Raw genomic sequence first — 15,531 nt, 5'->3', positions numbered from 1 at the left:
TTGGTTCTCACAGATATCCAACTATATAGGCTGGGGACTAGGAAGAAAAATAGCACTCACTAGCCATTTTATTCTTGGAGAGGTCTCCTAAAGATCCCTGCCCCTCTAGCACAGATTCTGAGACTAGTATATAAGTCCTCCTCAAAACAATAACAACAACACAACAACAAAACACTCTTTACCTATACTCCAGGTATTCTTCAAACTGCTGCTTCTATTCTTATCTCATTGGGGTGAAGAGGTGTTTGTTTTGCCATCTCTTAAGAATGAGGACTGTTTCTTACTGCCCTCTGGCTCTCCCAGAGGCAAGCCTGATTTTTTTTAAGATTTTATTTATTTATTCACGAGATACACACAGAGAGAGGCAGAGACATAGGCAGAGGGAGAAGCAGGCTCCTCACAGGTAGCCTGATGCAGGACTGGATCCCTGATCCCAGGATCACGCCCTGAGCCAAAGGCAGATGCTCAACCACTGAGCCACCCGGGTGCCCCAAGCCTGCTGATTTTTAAAACACCTGGAGGCAAGACCCACTGGTTTTCAAAGCCAAATATTATGGGGATTAGTCTTCCCAGTGAAGGTCTCCCATGTCTGGGTTGCCTGTTGTACCTGCTGAGGGGTTGGCTTCTATCTCTTCTCTGTGCTTATTGTGCCCCTCATATTTGTGGTTAGTCTCCCAGGGAGTTTGGTTCCCAACTGTCTCTGCCCCTCCTACCCTGTTCAATATGGCCTCCTCTCTATGATTAACTGTGGAAGGTTTGTTCTGCTGCTCTTTGGGTCATTTTCTGAGTTGGTTGTACTGATGTGATTGTTACTAGGTGTTTCTGTGGGACTGAGATAAGGTAAGCCTGGGATCCTCCTACTCTGCCATCTTTCCAGAAGTCTTTAAAGGCTGCTTCTTGGGGCACCAGGGTGGCTTAGTTGGTTAAGTGTCCTACTCTTCATTTCAGCTCAGGTTATGATCTCAGGGTTGGGAAATGGAGTCTCACATTGTACTCTAACCATGAAGCCTGCTTAAGATTGTCTCTCTCTCTCTCTTTCTCCCTCTGCCCCTCCTCATGTGCAATCAATCAATCAATCAATAAGGGCTGCTGCTTTAGTGACAATACTGTGTAGAGAGTAAGCAGAGGAAATGTTAGCCTTCACAAAAGATTAACTGGAAAGTTTCTAACTACTCAGACATTAGGAAAAACAGCCTTTATAAAGCTACAAGAGGATCTTAGTGATAACACAAGCCATGGAGGTGTTCTCAGCCAGACATCTGGCAAGTTAACCCCAGCCAACAGGCCTATATAATAGGCAGAGGTGTCTCAGGGTACAGCCTGCTGCATCCTAACTACATTTCAGTTACAACACTAGGTGAACTTGTGAGTTGCTGTGGCCTCGGCTGATAACATTGCCAAGACCCAGTAAAAAAGCAAGGCAATCCTTGGCAAGGATTCAGTTCTAGAAAAGAGAGTCTTTCCATGTACATAAACCCTTTTGGATATTAGGTAATGAAACTTTTAATCTGTAAGTCAATTCAGATGCCTTTATGCCACAGAGCTTGATAGTGAGGCCCTAGCTTTTTTTTTTTTTTAAGTAGGCTCCACACACAATGCAAAGCCCAACCCAGGGCTTGAACTCATGACCCTGAAATCAGGACCTGAACTGAGATCAAGAGCCAGACACTTAGGTGCCTGGGTGGCTCTCAGTTGGTTAAGCATCTGCCTTCAACTCAGGTCATCAAGCTTCAGCCTGCATCGGGCTCCCTGCTCAATGGGAGTCTGCTTGTCCCTCTCCCCCATCCCCTCACCCCACCTGTGCTTGCTCTCTCTCTCTCCCTCTCTCTCTCTCTCTCAAATAAGTAAATAAAATCTTTAAAAAAAAAAAAATAGGCACTTCACTGACTGAGCAACCCAGGCACTTTATGAGGCTCTAGCTTTTAAATAAGGCTTACCCAGATAGGCATTGATAGGTCCATCACTCCAAAGTTATCTTGTATTCAAAGCAGGGAGCAAATTATCAATCAGCTTAACTTGGTTTCATGAGGCTCGAGGATCACTCCCACTACATGCCCCACTTTGACTCTGATGATTTAATTCAAGGGAAAAATAAATCTTCACAGAAAGTGGGTTTCTGAATCGTAAGCAACTCCAACCCAAGAAGCAATGGAAACAGCCTTGGGCACAAGATTGCAGGAGCCCACTCTACAAGAGAATATTGACAATAGGCTGTGTTGTAGCACCAACATCACCTCTAGTCCCTAGAGGCTTGGATTACATCAAGAGTCATGAAGCTTAAAGAAAGAAGAATTATTTCAGATTAGTAGAAACTAAAGAGACATGACAACTAAATGCAGCATGTGATTATTGATTGGATCCAAGTTAGACCAAGAAAAAAAAAATTTCACTGTAAAAAAACATTAGCATTATAAAGAATATTGGGAGAAATTTGAATAAGTTCTGTATATTACATAATAATGCCATAGCAATGATAATTTCCTGATTTTGAAAATTACACTATAGCTGGGTAGTAGAATACCTTTATTTTCAGGAAATACATACTGAAGTATTTAGAAGTACAGTGTACATGTGCAGATGGGTGAGTAGGTGGATGGATGGATGAACAGAGTTGAAAATAGAGCTGGACAGTAGTTAAAGCAGGTAAAAGACAGGTTTTCTTTGGGAACTATCCCAACAGGAGAGACCTCAGTAGAGACCTGGGCTCAATACTGAATACAACAAGGAAAAGTGGGGATTTACAGCCAAGAAACAGGTTGGGGGAGGTCAGTGCAGAGAAAATTATGGAGAACACATCAAGGGTGGGAGTAATTTTTGCTAAACTGACTTAAGAATTTTTGCTCAAGGCAAGCCAATGTTTTATGCATCAAAGATGGGGGATGAGGAATTTGATCAGATATCAAGGGTGGGAAGATTCCCTCTAGACTTAGCAGGATTCTTACTAAAACTGAGCAATGCAGGCTCAATAAGGACAGACACAGAAGGATGGATAGATAGATAAAGATAGATGTGTTTGTAAGTATTTAATAACTGGCTCTTCATAGGAGAAAAATCCATGTTTGATAGCATTTGTTTGTTTCCTTAGTGTAAATAAATACTCCCACTGTAGCTGGTTCCACACTATCAATGTGGAGTCACTGAATGCAGCAGTGGAAAGAAATGCTCATGATTGACTTAAGTGAACCATTAACATCAGATTCTAGCCCACAACTGTATAATGTTTTTGAACTATATTTTGCAAATCTTCTGTAAGTCTGAAATTACTTCAAAAGAAAAAGTTAAAATTTTTAACAAATATAAATTAGCTATATAACAAATGAACTATAAAATTACTTTTTCTAGAGATTGGGTAAAGCATTTCTTAAACTTCAGGTCTCTCTCTATCTTTTAAAAGTAATGGTAGACTACATTATAACCACAATATCTAAGTTAAACAGTAATTTTTCAGACTAATAGACAACGAACAACAAAATTCAAGGTCTATCAGAGAAACATTGATAGAATACATGTTATTAATCATTCAATTCATCAAGTAGTGGCTTCACCCCATGCTAGTATTTCTGATGCAGTAGAAAGAACACACTCTGTTGAGGTCACACCCTCCTACCATCCCTACCTCCTCCAGGCCAGGGCATCAGAGGGCCAAGGCATAAGGGAGGGAATGATTCAGCACATTTGCTGCAAATCTCTAAAGCTACATGTAATGGTGGGTCAGCTATGTACTCTTCAGGTATTTAAAGGATAATGTGTTGGGGTGCCTGGGTTGAGCATCTGTCTTTGCCTCAGGGCATGATCCTGGGTTTGGGGATCCAGTCCTGCATCAGGCTCCCTGTGAGAAGCTTGCTTCTCCCTCTGCCTATGTCTCTGCCTCTCTCTCTCTCTGTGTGTGTCTCTCATGAATAAATAAATAAATCTTTTAAAAAAATAAAAGATAATATGCTTTTTTGGCCATAGGAAATATATTTTTTAAGTTTTATTTAAATTCCAGTTGGTTAACATACAGTGCATTCCTTAATGTCAGGTGTACAATTTAGTGATTCAACACTTCCATACAATACCTGGTGCTTACCACCACAAGTGCACTTCTTAATCCCCATCCCCTATTTAACCCATTCCCCCACTACCCATTTATCCTCTGGTAACCATCAGTTTGTTCTCAAAAGTTAAGTGTCTGTTTCTTGGTTTGCCTCTCTTTTTCTCCCTATGCTTGTTTTGTTTCTTAAATTCTACATATGAGTAAAATTCTATGGTATTTGTCTTTCACTGACTTATTTCACTTAGCATACTACTTTCTAGCTCTGTCACATTGTTGCAAATGGGAAGATTTTACTCTTTCCTAAAATGGCTGAGTGATATCCCATTGTATATATACACCACTTCTTTTTTATCCATTCATCAGTCGATGAACACTTGGGCTATTTCCATAGTTTAACTATTGTTGATAAATGGCCAGAAGGTATTAAACCTAATGGCTGTTACATCATTATTGGAACTCTAGCTTTTGTTCTCTAAATCCTGTTCCCTGTGTTTGTTTTCCTCAGATGCGAACAGAGACCAAAGCCTCGCTAAACTTATGTTCTGCTATTGTGACACCTAAAGATGAAAATAACAAAAGGTTGAAGGCAAAATATTGTCAACCTGATATCACAAACTAGACTTGAATTTCAGTCAACCGACTAAAAGGCATAGACTTCCTAAGCATACTAAACATTACAAACATCTCCTAGGTAAAACGTTAACTCTAAGTGCTTGTCAAGTTCTTTGGTGTTTTACAGAAAACAATAAAATAAACCTTAAAATCCCAAATCAAATTTATTAGCAACACATAAGCATAGGAGTCCTACTACAGCAGTTGCTGAATTCTAACATAAGATCTAAAACCAGAATGGACTAAACATTTTTCATGAACACATATTTAGTAATTCTTTTGTTTAAATGAATGAACTCCAAAATATCACATGCTTGTTTTACACTTGATTCTGTCTGCATGTTGTAGCTCATCCAGAACATTTCTGATGGTTTCAACACAAACTTCTCCTCTGTGGTGTTTTTTTGATGCAAGATTCCATACATTTTCAAATTCTTCATCAGAAAGCTTAACACCAATGTTACATAATATCTCTGCAATCTAGGGGGGAAAATATTGAAAATCAGACAAAAATTTGTGTTTTTAAATTTGTATTTTAAAAATATCTTTGGGGTGCCTCAGTGGCTCAGTTCGTTAAGCATCTGCCTTTGGCTCAGGTCACAATCCAGGGTCCCTGGGACTGAGTATAATCAAATACACTTGAAATTCAGAAGAGCAGAGCTTCCAGCAACTGTGGTTGTACAGCAAAAACACTTCAGTGCCCCAGTGCAGAGTTGTGATTCTCCTCCAACCAGTGGCTGGTGAAGGCTGTCCCCACAGAGTGAATTCTGAAAGTGGCCCGAATCAGTCTTGAGCATCCAAGACCTGCTCCTCCATTTCCTTTCCCATTCCTCAAGAGGCATCCCTCCCCTAGTTCTCCATTCCATCACAATACACTGATTAGTTAATATCATCCAGAAACCCATCCATTCTCACATTAGCATTATTTCTCCAACCACTCATTTGGGTTCTTTCTTTTTTTTTTTTTCTAGATGTGTGAAATAAAAGATGACTTTCCTCCTTAAAAGAACTTTAGCCATCATGCAACAAGCAGGCAATTTTTGTTTCTTTTGGCAACTCTGCACTTCTATTTCATAAGGCCTTTAGAGTAATTAAGAGAAGTGAAACAATCTGGGGGCGTCCCTTCTCTGATCCCCTGGGGTGGACCCTGAGTTCCTTCTTTGGGAGCAGCCAGCAGGGCATCTCCTCTGAGTTTCTTCTCCCTTCCTCTGTCCCCTACTTCAGTGGGAATTAATTGTTGGAATGAATTTATCATCATTAATTTATCATCATTACCATTAGTAGTTGGTAAGTTATCAAGTCATCACCCCTTCATCTGAGGTCCCAAAAGGTATCATATATAGGTATCATATGTCTATTTACATCTGCTCATATCATTCCTAGTTCTGGATATGAAAGTTCTGAAGAAGCAGTTGCACCCTAGATTATACTCTGCTTTCTAGAGTGCAGATTAAGACAGACTGACCAAGCTTGCTATTAATCCTTGGCCCTTAGAATCCTAGTGGCTATTTGGACCTAGCTAGTTGCTCCTGTTTATAACCCACCTAGGAAGAAAACCACCTAGAATATGAGGACCATGTTTTCTAACAAACAAACAAAAACAAGATACATGGGCTGACAAATGGTATGGCAACAGGACAGAATATTTTAAATAAGTGCTCTCACCGATAATCTAAACCATAAAATAGCAGTACCTAAGAAGGGTAGCAGAGTGGCCCTTCTCGTACTTACTCTTTGGTTTTGAAGCTACAAAACCATGAGATACTTACACAAGGAAGGGATTGGTCCCTTTTGCTTTTTCTCAACTAAGAATAGTGTTGAGTACCTTAGGGAAATATTTTTCTTTTTATACATAGGTCATAGTGGATATATGATGTGAATATAATGTTTCCTGTCATAGAAGAACATCTGCTCGAAGAATAGTACCAAAACATCACAATCAAACTGAACGTTATCCTCGAGAATCCTATTTGGGGATCTTGATGACTTCTATAATATCAAAGCTCAAGTTTTAAACAGTCTAAATAGTTGTTGATAAATAGACATTTTCATCTTTGTGTGTTTATGTGAAGTTGACATTTCTTTCAAGTCTTTTTTGAATAATATGCTGTACCTCTTTTTTTGATCTGGTCTTGAAGAAGTCTCTTTCAAACACTCCTTTCTGGCCAAAGACAGTAGGATGTAGTAGTGAATAGGCATTGCCCTCTTCACCATAATTAGTTCTATCACTGATGCGACGAATTCGGGGGGCAGGAATATCAGACCGAATGGTTGGAACACCATAGATGGGATAACCTAGGAACCGATGAGAAAGGAAAACAGACATTCTAAAACTGAGCTCTACAATACAGCAGCCACTAGCCACACATGACAATTGAGTACATAACTTGAAATGGGGCTAGTCCAAACTGAGATGTGATATAAGTATAAAATACATGCTAAATTTCAAAGGTTTAGTACCCAAAAAAAGTGGAATATCTTATCATTTTATATTGATTAATTGTTGAAAAATATTTGGGAGATCTATATATTATATATAAAGCATATATACTATTAAAATTAGTTTCACTTTTTTTCTTAATGTGTCTACTAAAAATTTTTGAATACATATAACTCCAGTTCTATTTCTATTGGATAGCACTATTCTAAAGGAAGTAGCAAGATCTCATTAAACCAGAATATACAGCATGTCTGTAAAATCTAGTTAAGAAAAATACATGCATCCTTAGTCATGTCCTTAGTCTAAGGAAGTGATCTTGACCAACATAAAATAGTCTCTTGGGATTGTAAATTAAAGCCCCATGTTGGATGTAGAGATTACTTAAAAATAAAAAATCTTAAGAGAGCTATTACATTTGTAATTAATTAAATTAAGATAAAATCACTGGAATAAGATGGGCCACTAATCCAATGTGACTGGAGTCCTTATAAAACAGGCCATTTGGACACAGACTCTCACATAGGAGGAAGCCATGTGAATGTGAAGGCAGAAATCAGGGTGATGCAGCAAGAGCAAAGGGACACCAAGGATTGCCAGCAACACACCAGAATCTAGGAGAGGGGCCTGGAAGAGATCCTCTCTCACAGTCCCAGAAAGAACCAACCCTGCCAATACCTTGGCCTCAGACTTTCAGCCTCCAGAACCGTAAGACGATAAATTTCTTTTGTTTAAGCCATCCAATGTGTTACACTTGTTATGGCAGCCCTAGCAAACTAACAGATGGAGAATGAAGATATACAGAATAGTTTTGCAAAAGCTCTTCAAATATTTGAAGGCAAATCTGTTTGTAGCTAAGAATCACATGGCTTATGCGTCTTCTAACACTGTGTAACGTTCAATGTTACATTGTGTAACATTCAAGGTTCTAATCATCATAAATCAATTTCATTAATATTGAGGGAATCCTTTGACTTGCGTCATCACTAACAATAGTTCAGTTCAGCCTACATTTATTGAGACCCTTAGATGCTTCAAATACAGAACTGAATGAAAGTCCTAGCTTGGAGAAACAACTAAATGAAGACAGAAGCTGGGGACAATAAAAGGACAAAGGACACTTCTTTGCTGACCCTTTTAAAACTCAGCAAATAATGTGACATACTCACAAGTAGAAGGAATAGCTCCTACAACCGCACTGATCTCAGAAGAAGTTGTCTTATAGTAATTAGAAACTTTATCACTTGGCCTCAGAAGCGTCCGGAGAGTCTTTTCTGAGCTCCCTGGTTCTTTTAAGACTATATCTTCTGGTTTTATTAGGAGAGTTGGTTCAGATTCTTCCACATTAGCCTCAGTACGGTTTGTACAATCTGGTTTTCTACCTTTAAGCAAAAAGGGAGCGGGAAGGGTAGGAAGTATAGGAAAGAATCACTACTTTGTGCTTGCTGTTCTGCAACGAAATCAGTTTTCCTGGTTAGTCTCTCTCCTTGCTGGTATAGACTGAGACTGGGCTGGTGAAAGCCCTCCACCGATGCCAGCACCCCACTGTGGAAGAGCAAAGGCAAGCCAATGTCATGTACCAGGAAATCTGAACATGGCCTGTTCTCGCCACTCTATCCACTTTAGAATAAAGCTTTTAAATCTGAGAAACCAATGAAAATTGGTTTTTTTCCCTTAAAAAAAAATTAGAGTTTATTTTTACATTTAACTTAAACTACAGGATTACCAGTTATTTCCAAAGTTGTGCCCCAAAGAGGGACAGGAGAAAACACATTTGGAGTTGTAAATTCCACACATACCTGATGGTGGTGCATGGCAGGAACCGATTATATAAATGACTCTCTTCATATCAGTGTATAAAAGAAAGCCCTGAGGTAAAACTCAAATTTCAAGACTATGCTTTTGAAGATTTGCTTTGCTGAGTCATTCTGAAATTTAGGAGTAAATTCCTGTCACCTTGTCCACACCGCTGGTGGCTACACAGCTAGCACTAGAGGGCGCTGTGGCCTTTCAGTCTCTGGAAGAACTCTCAGGGCTCCAAGCAAGGGTTGCAAAGGCAGACGGTGCCCCAGTATCAGGTTGGGGTGGGAACCGTAACAAACTAGAAAAGACATGCCTATCTAAAGCCTGCAGCCCCTATTCAGCTCCTGCCAATCACCGTCCTGAACACATTCAGGCCTTGTGTTCCAAAACCTCTAATCCCCTCGCTGTGCCCCTCAAAAAAGCAGAAATACAGACAAGTATGAGAAACAGTTTCTCAAAGAACTGTTTTAAAGCCACTGCCTTAGAATACTTCACCCTTTCCTCTAGAAGTCAACAGTAAGTAGAATTGGATATAAGAAAATTCCTGGCAAAACATTCCTGAGCCCTTTCTGACTGAACCACTGGCCAGTATCTCAGAAGATGGAAAACCTCAAGGACTTCATTGAAGGTAGCTGATGAAATCAGAACCTCAAAACCAGGAACAATTTGAAAAACTATCCGGTTTAAAAACAGGCTTCTGCTTTCCCCCACTACTTCATGAATTGTGCCAAGAAGAAAAAAACTATCACCTCTTTGTATTTTCTGAAAGGACTAGGGTAGAATTGTTTTCTAAAATATCTTCTTTAGGTAAAGAAGAGCCTCCTGCTTTCCTAGCAGCTAGAATAGAAAGGCCATCTCAGAAACTTATTAAGGGCTCACATCATCAATAAGGCCCCAAATCTGGTTTGGCCTTGCAGAAAAGGCATGACAGAATAAAAGTAAAAACAGTAATAATTTAACTTTTTGGAGGAAGAATATTCCAGAGGAGATAGAAGTGTAAACAACCTTTTTAAAAAGTAAATCCTCTCTAATAATCAAAATTTGAACATTAAAGTGAACAAAGTATCATGGTAACAACTAAATTACAAGAATATTTGAAATGTTTGAAATAATACTCAATGGTAGCAAAGTTAGAGTATAACCTCACAGATTTGGCTGATAAAATTGCAAATTGGTACAATCATTTAGAAAAACAAAATGAAAATATAGTTAACTTCTGTGACAATAATAACATTCATAGGAAATGAAATATAATTAGAAAAAAAAGATTTTTGAGAGATGATAATCACTGTAGCATTACCGATATTACTTTTAAAATATCTGGAAATAACCTAAATTTCAAAGAGTGAGGAAATGGCTTAGTAACTCATCATACATCAACATGAGGGAACTGAAAATGAAATTTATAAAAAAGTTTACCATAAAGCTATTTCTTAATTCCATAGAAGTTTGAAAGCTAAATTTTAAAAAGCCAAATAAAAATGATACATTCACTGTGATTTTACATATACATAATTATGCATATTAGTGATGCAAGAAGTCAATGTGGAAACATGAAAGCATTTGAATAAAGGTAAAAATTGTTTTTCTTTCTCTTACAAAATGGAAAAGAATAAATTTTATGTCAAATTCTGTTTTACTATTGACTTTTCCTGGAGAAAGGGAGCTAATTACTCTAAGACAATGGTTTTCAAACAACCTTCTGAGGAACTTTCATATTTTGGACTTTAGTGTAAACTATTTTGCTTTTAATTTTTTTTCTTTTGAATGGACAATACATGGTTCCAAATTCAAAAGACATAAACACATAGATTAAAATGTGAGTCTTATTGCCACCCTGTCCCTTAGCTACCGGTTCCCCTTAAATGTCATCAAATTCTTTCCTGTCCCTCCACAGATATTCTATGCATAAACAAGCAAATAACATATATATGTGCATATTTTTAAATATATAATATTAAGGTTGACAAGTCAAGCTCCTAGAAAACTGAAAATTAAAAAGTCCATTTAAGAATTCAGCAAACCTTCAAAAATTAAATACCTTTAATTATGACCCTCTCTTCATACTCTTTAAGAGGCATTTTATCCTTCCAGTTAAGAAAATTTGCAAATTCTAGGTAGTTAATCAGCCCATCATTATCCACATCACAGTAGTCAAATAGCTGGTCCAGGAGCTTCTCATCTAAGTGCAAGCTGACCTGTTCACAAGCCTCCCGAAGCTCGGCTTTATCTATCACCCCATCTCCATTCTGTTAGACACAAAGTAGGAAAAGATGAAATGAGCATTGTCTTTAAGAGCAGAGTATGCAATATCTATTATTTCATTTAAGAAAAAGAAAGAGATCTATCATATAAATTCAAAGAATTTGTCTTATTTTTTATATAAGAGTAGTCAAATATTAAGCAAAATCTTCATTGTGCCAACTTGATATGTGCACAGTAATTTGAATCCTGGTTGGAGTGGGGTGTGGCTCAGGATTTTTTTTCATTCTACTTTAATATTTTTTTTCTTTAAATCATGCTGTTTACACTGTGGTAGGGCAGATATAACCATGATTTATGCATGACATTTAACCAACATTGTGTACTTTTGACAGCATTCTACAATTTCCCATGCTTTCAAAGTTTTTAACACCTCTGGTGTTCCAACTGAGCATTAAATGATCCTCCACTCCATTGTCTGGTAATGAGGAGAAATTGGGGAAGTAGTTGCAGGCCAAATACAGGGAGGCAGATTCAAAGACTGTTGCCTGCTTGTTAACACTCCTATGGGCAAGAGGGTCATGCTACTAATCTGGCCCTGTTGTAACAATTAACACTAAAATTCGTCCTGGTAGGCAGAGCAGAGGATGTTCCACCTTCTTCCAGACAACAGTTAAAGACAGGAGCATCTACACTGTGTGAGAAAGGAGGGAAATTTATGAAGGCTTTGGGCAGGAACTGCCCATTTGGGAGATAAAGGAGTTGTCTACAGCCGTACTACCCTGAATGCTCCCAATCTCTGTGATCTTGGAAACTAAGCAGGATGGGGCCTGGTTAGTACTTGGATGGGAGATAAAGGGACAGAACGCATAATGCTTGTTAAGGAAAAATGGCAAGAGCTGAGATGTCTTACCCCTAAGCCCCTCCTGGAGTCTATCAAACCATAAACCCATTTGGAGATGAAAGTAAAAGATTTGAATATTTTTGCAGTGGGTCCTGGCTGCTATTAAGGGAGCTTTGGCCCTCTCAGAGAAATTCCCCTGAGACAAACTCCCAAGAGAAAAGATAAATGATTCATGGACTAGTATTCAGGTCTCATGCTCCGGATGAGAAGGTGCAATGCTGATGAAGGTGATCCCTGGAGAATGAGGAACTGACCAAATGAACCCTAGATAAATTCCTGCAGACAGATCCATAGGCCTGACACTTATGTTGAGATAGAATAAAAATTTAAAACGTATTATCTTGACAAGGGGGTTGCAAATGCCCTGGACTAAAGTAGACTCCTTTATAAAAATCTCTGCTACAAGCCCCAGTCAACCAAAAATGCAAATTCCATCGCCCTTGATGAAAAGCCACCTAGGATATGGCAGTTGAATCAAGAGGTCCTCAAAACTGAAATAGATGACACCAAGAATGATGACTTCATTGCCCAATATACAGATTTGTGTGGGCTGAAAACATTGGTGGTTTGTTTCATTGTGCTGCAAAACTCAAAACTCAAAGTAAATGTTTCTTACTCTCCAGGTACTAAGTCACACCATCTGCACCCTGGATCATCCCTTCCTCCATGCTCCAACCTCAGCTGCCATAAGGAGAAAGATAACTAGATGTGGAACTAAGGTCTCCCTGTCCCCAAGGGAGATCAAATGCTACATTCATTTGTTCAAGTATACTGTAGAACTTCAGAGGGGCAAAGTCTCAAACTTGTATGGCTTCTTTGCCAAAGTCATCATCCTACTCAGTCTCTAGGGGGAGGAGATGTCTGGATTCAGATGGTGGGGTGTGAACAGGGTTTGTTCAAAGTGAAGAAGGAAAGCCAGCAATATATTATTATATAATAATATATATTATATATTATATATTATTATTATTATTATTATTTCTGTAGCTTTCATGGCTGAATGTATAACTGGTACTGACACTTGACATGCTCGTATTACTCATGAGCCACATGTAGACGATGCCAGTACCCACAACCCTAATGACCCCTTTGAGGTTCAAGTCTCTGTGACTAATGATTTTGACACTCAGAACCTCTGGGTTGGGTTTACTAACTTGAAACCCAGTGGTCTTCACTGGGCTGCTGTGGCTTTTAATGACAGTTATGATAAAAAATGCACATAGTCAATCTACTCAGTGGGCAGAACTCAAGGCTAGTTTCATGGCTCTGCCCAATACTCCCCTTGATGAACCTGTTATATTTTTACTGATTCTTGGACTGTTACCAATGGCCTGCCTGTTTGGTTGAAAAGCCACTAGATGATTAAAGACACTTTTCTGTGTCTGAGAACTATGGTAACAAATAGATGTTGATTGAACCATGTGGGTAAGCCACATAGATGCCAATGATAAGGGTCCATTCTTTGCCCATTCTCAGACTGATATCAAGCTTCTGAATGTGCCTGAATCAATCCATATTGCCACCACCGCTGCCTGGACCTACTGTTGTACCAGACATGGGGACACCCCAATCACTACAAGGTAAAGCACCTCTATATTTCTAAGGCAGAGGTTACCACTCCTGACAAAAGTTGGCCAATTTGAGAGGTAAGGGAGGACACATCACAGAGGACACATTGCCTCTATGCTCCTGGCATACTGACTACATGGAACCTTCATCCCCTTTCAAGCTATTGGTGGTGCCTCATACAGTTGAAACATTTTCAAGCTATGGGATTGATATTCTAGTTCAATCAGCCAGCTCCAAGCACAGAATTATGGCCCATGAAATGAATATGAGTCATGTGTTTTGCTTTCTGGACCATTTTCTGCATGGCGATGGTGTGTCTTATAGCAAAAGTGTTATTCAATAATGAGCTGTTAGTCAAGGTATTCAATGAACCTTTCCTACACCAAGCATCCACAGCCATCTGGTAAGACTGAGCTTTGGAATAACCTTCTCAAAAATTGTCTATCTTCCTCACCAGCTTCTAGCTTACACGAGTTTTATAACTGAATGCAGCTATCCCCAAAGAGGAATAATCTCATCTCAGCTAATTCCTGGATAATGATGAGAATAAAAGGAATTGGAATAATATAGACCTATTTTGAAAATTTGGGATGTTGCTGTGACCACTTCTGGACATGATGAGTCTTTTTATTTCACCTCTAGACTTTAAATTTCCTAAGTGGAAAGTCTACACATTATCTGGAATAATGTTTAATGTACAGTGAGTGTTCAATAAATAGAAGAATTAATCCTCTAAGCCAAGAAGATTCATTTATGAATCATGGTTTATTTGTTCTGTTTTGTGTTTTTCATTAAGGTAAATCTGGGCATGCAATAATAGAAGATTCAGATAATCAAAAATTATCCTACAGCTGTACTAGAAGACCCACATCTTATTACCCTCTCAGATAAAAAAGCTCCTCAAGGACAGTGAGCACTGCATTGTGGTATTAAAAGTTAACTATTTAAAAGGTATATCAACATTAAATAATTCTCAGTAATTTCCTCCCTGCTTAATTTAATTTTATCATAAGGAATGTGCCTGGTGGTTCACTAAGATAATCAACAGCTATTAAGATGATCATCTTGCCTATAATTACATTTAAAATGAAGAATTTTTGAAAAGCAGAGCACTCTGTATTGTGGTAGTTTCTCTCTTATTCATATTACTGCTATCTAAATTTACACTGCTATCATCTTTGTAAGATACTTGTATTTGACTAAAGTTTAAAATGTACTTATTTTAGCTTACATATTTTAATTCTGAAGATTCATTTTTAAATTACCTGTAAATAGCAATTGGTTTCTATTAAAAACCAGAGAAACAGTTGAATACTTACATTTTCTTTAAACACAACTTTGTGAGAAATGCAGTGGGTGACTGATTGGTGTTTGTCCCTACATAATTGGTACAAACTTAAATGAGATATTTAACCCACTTTTTATTCATCAGTACAACACAGGCACACAGGCCTCTAATCTAAAAACAAATAAAATGAATGGTTTAAACTGAATAAGCCAATGAGTAATCAAGATTTTTTTAAGATAAAAATCTGAAGCATAACTTTTCTAAAAATTGTGCTCAACATTGGAAGGAAGATACAAATATTATCTTTTCTCTTTGAGATAAAATTATTCTGCTTTTTTTCCTTCTCATATCAAGATTATGATGTACTACATCACCACAGGTTTATTTATGAGCTTTTATGGTTTCAATTAAACTCATTCTAAAATAGTTTGAGGCTGCCTAAAAAAATAAGTACTGTTAAACAGAGCCCAAAGAGTGAGGAAATCAGGGCAGAGAGAAAATAAAGATGAAATAAAATAAGAAGAGGGCAGCCCAGGTGGCTCAGACGTTTAGCACTGCCTTCAGCCCGGGGTGTGATCCTGGGGACCCAGGATTGAGTCCCATGTCTGGCTCCCTGCATGGAGACTGCTTCTCCCTCTGTCTGTGTCTTTGCCTCTCTCTGTGTTTCTCACGAATAAATA

At 38.3% G+C, this 15,531-nt stretch overlaps 1 protein-coding gene and 1 long non-coding RNA gene across 11 annotated transcripts in view; one reads left to right on the top strand and one right to left on the bottom strand.

Annotated features, from left to right (window-relative positions):
• The window catches only part of LOC125753444 (uncharacterized), a 47,223-nt gene that overhangs the window by 13,834 nt on the left and 17,858 nt on the right, over positions 1–15,531 (top strand). For 5 of the 7 annotated variants that reach the window (XR_007405315.1, XR_007405318.1, XR_007405316.1 and 2 more), the window contains 4 exons: positions 4,542–4,727; positions 12,618–12,713; positions 13,471–13,574; positions 14,360–14,514. This is a non-coding gene — a long non-coding RNA (uncharacterized LOC125753444). Of the gene's footprint in view, positions 1–4,541; positions 4,728–12,617; positions 12,800–13,470; positions 13,575–14,359; positions 14,515–15,531 lie in introns of all 7 variants that reach the window. The other 2 variants (XR_007405319.1, XR_007405320.1) reach the window with 2 other exon arrangements.
• The window catches only part of EFHB (EF-hand domain family member B), a 47,214-nt gene continuing 36,476 nt past the window's right edge, over positions 4,794–15,531 (bottom strand). For 2 of the 4 annotated variants that reach the window (XM_025448826.3, XM_025448825.3), the window contains exons 10-13: positions 10,930–11,137; positions 8,255–8,467; positions 6,762–6,943; positions 4,794–5,128 (exon numbers count right to left, since the gene is read on the bottom strand). In XM_025448826.3, coding sequence (XP_025304611.3) covers positions 4,955–5,128; positions 6,762–6,943; positions 8,255–8,467; positions 10,930–11,137 — 777 coding nt within the window. In that variant the 3' untranslated portion in view covers positions 4,794–4,954. The other 2 variants (XM_025448827.3, XM_025448828.3) reach the window with 2 other exon arrangements.

The sequence above is a fragment of the Canis lupus genome, chromosome 23, assembly GCF_003254725.2.
Source record: "Canis lupus dingo isolate Sandy chromosome 23, ASM325472v2, whole genome shotgun sequence".
Lineage (NCBI taxonomy): Eukaryota > Metazoa > Chordata > Mammalia > Carnivora > Canidae > Canis > Canis lupus.
The sequence above is the reverse complement of the archived record's forward strand: the minus strand, read 5'-3'. Positions and strand labels throughout refer to the sequence as shown.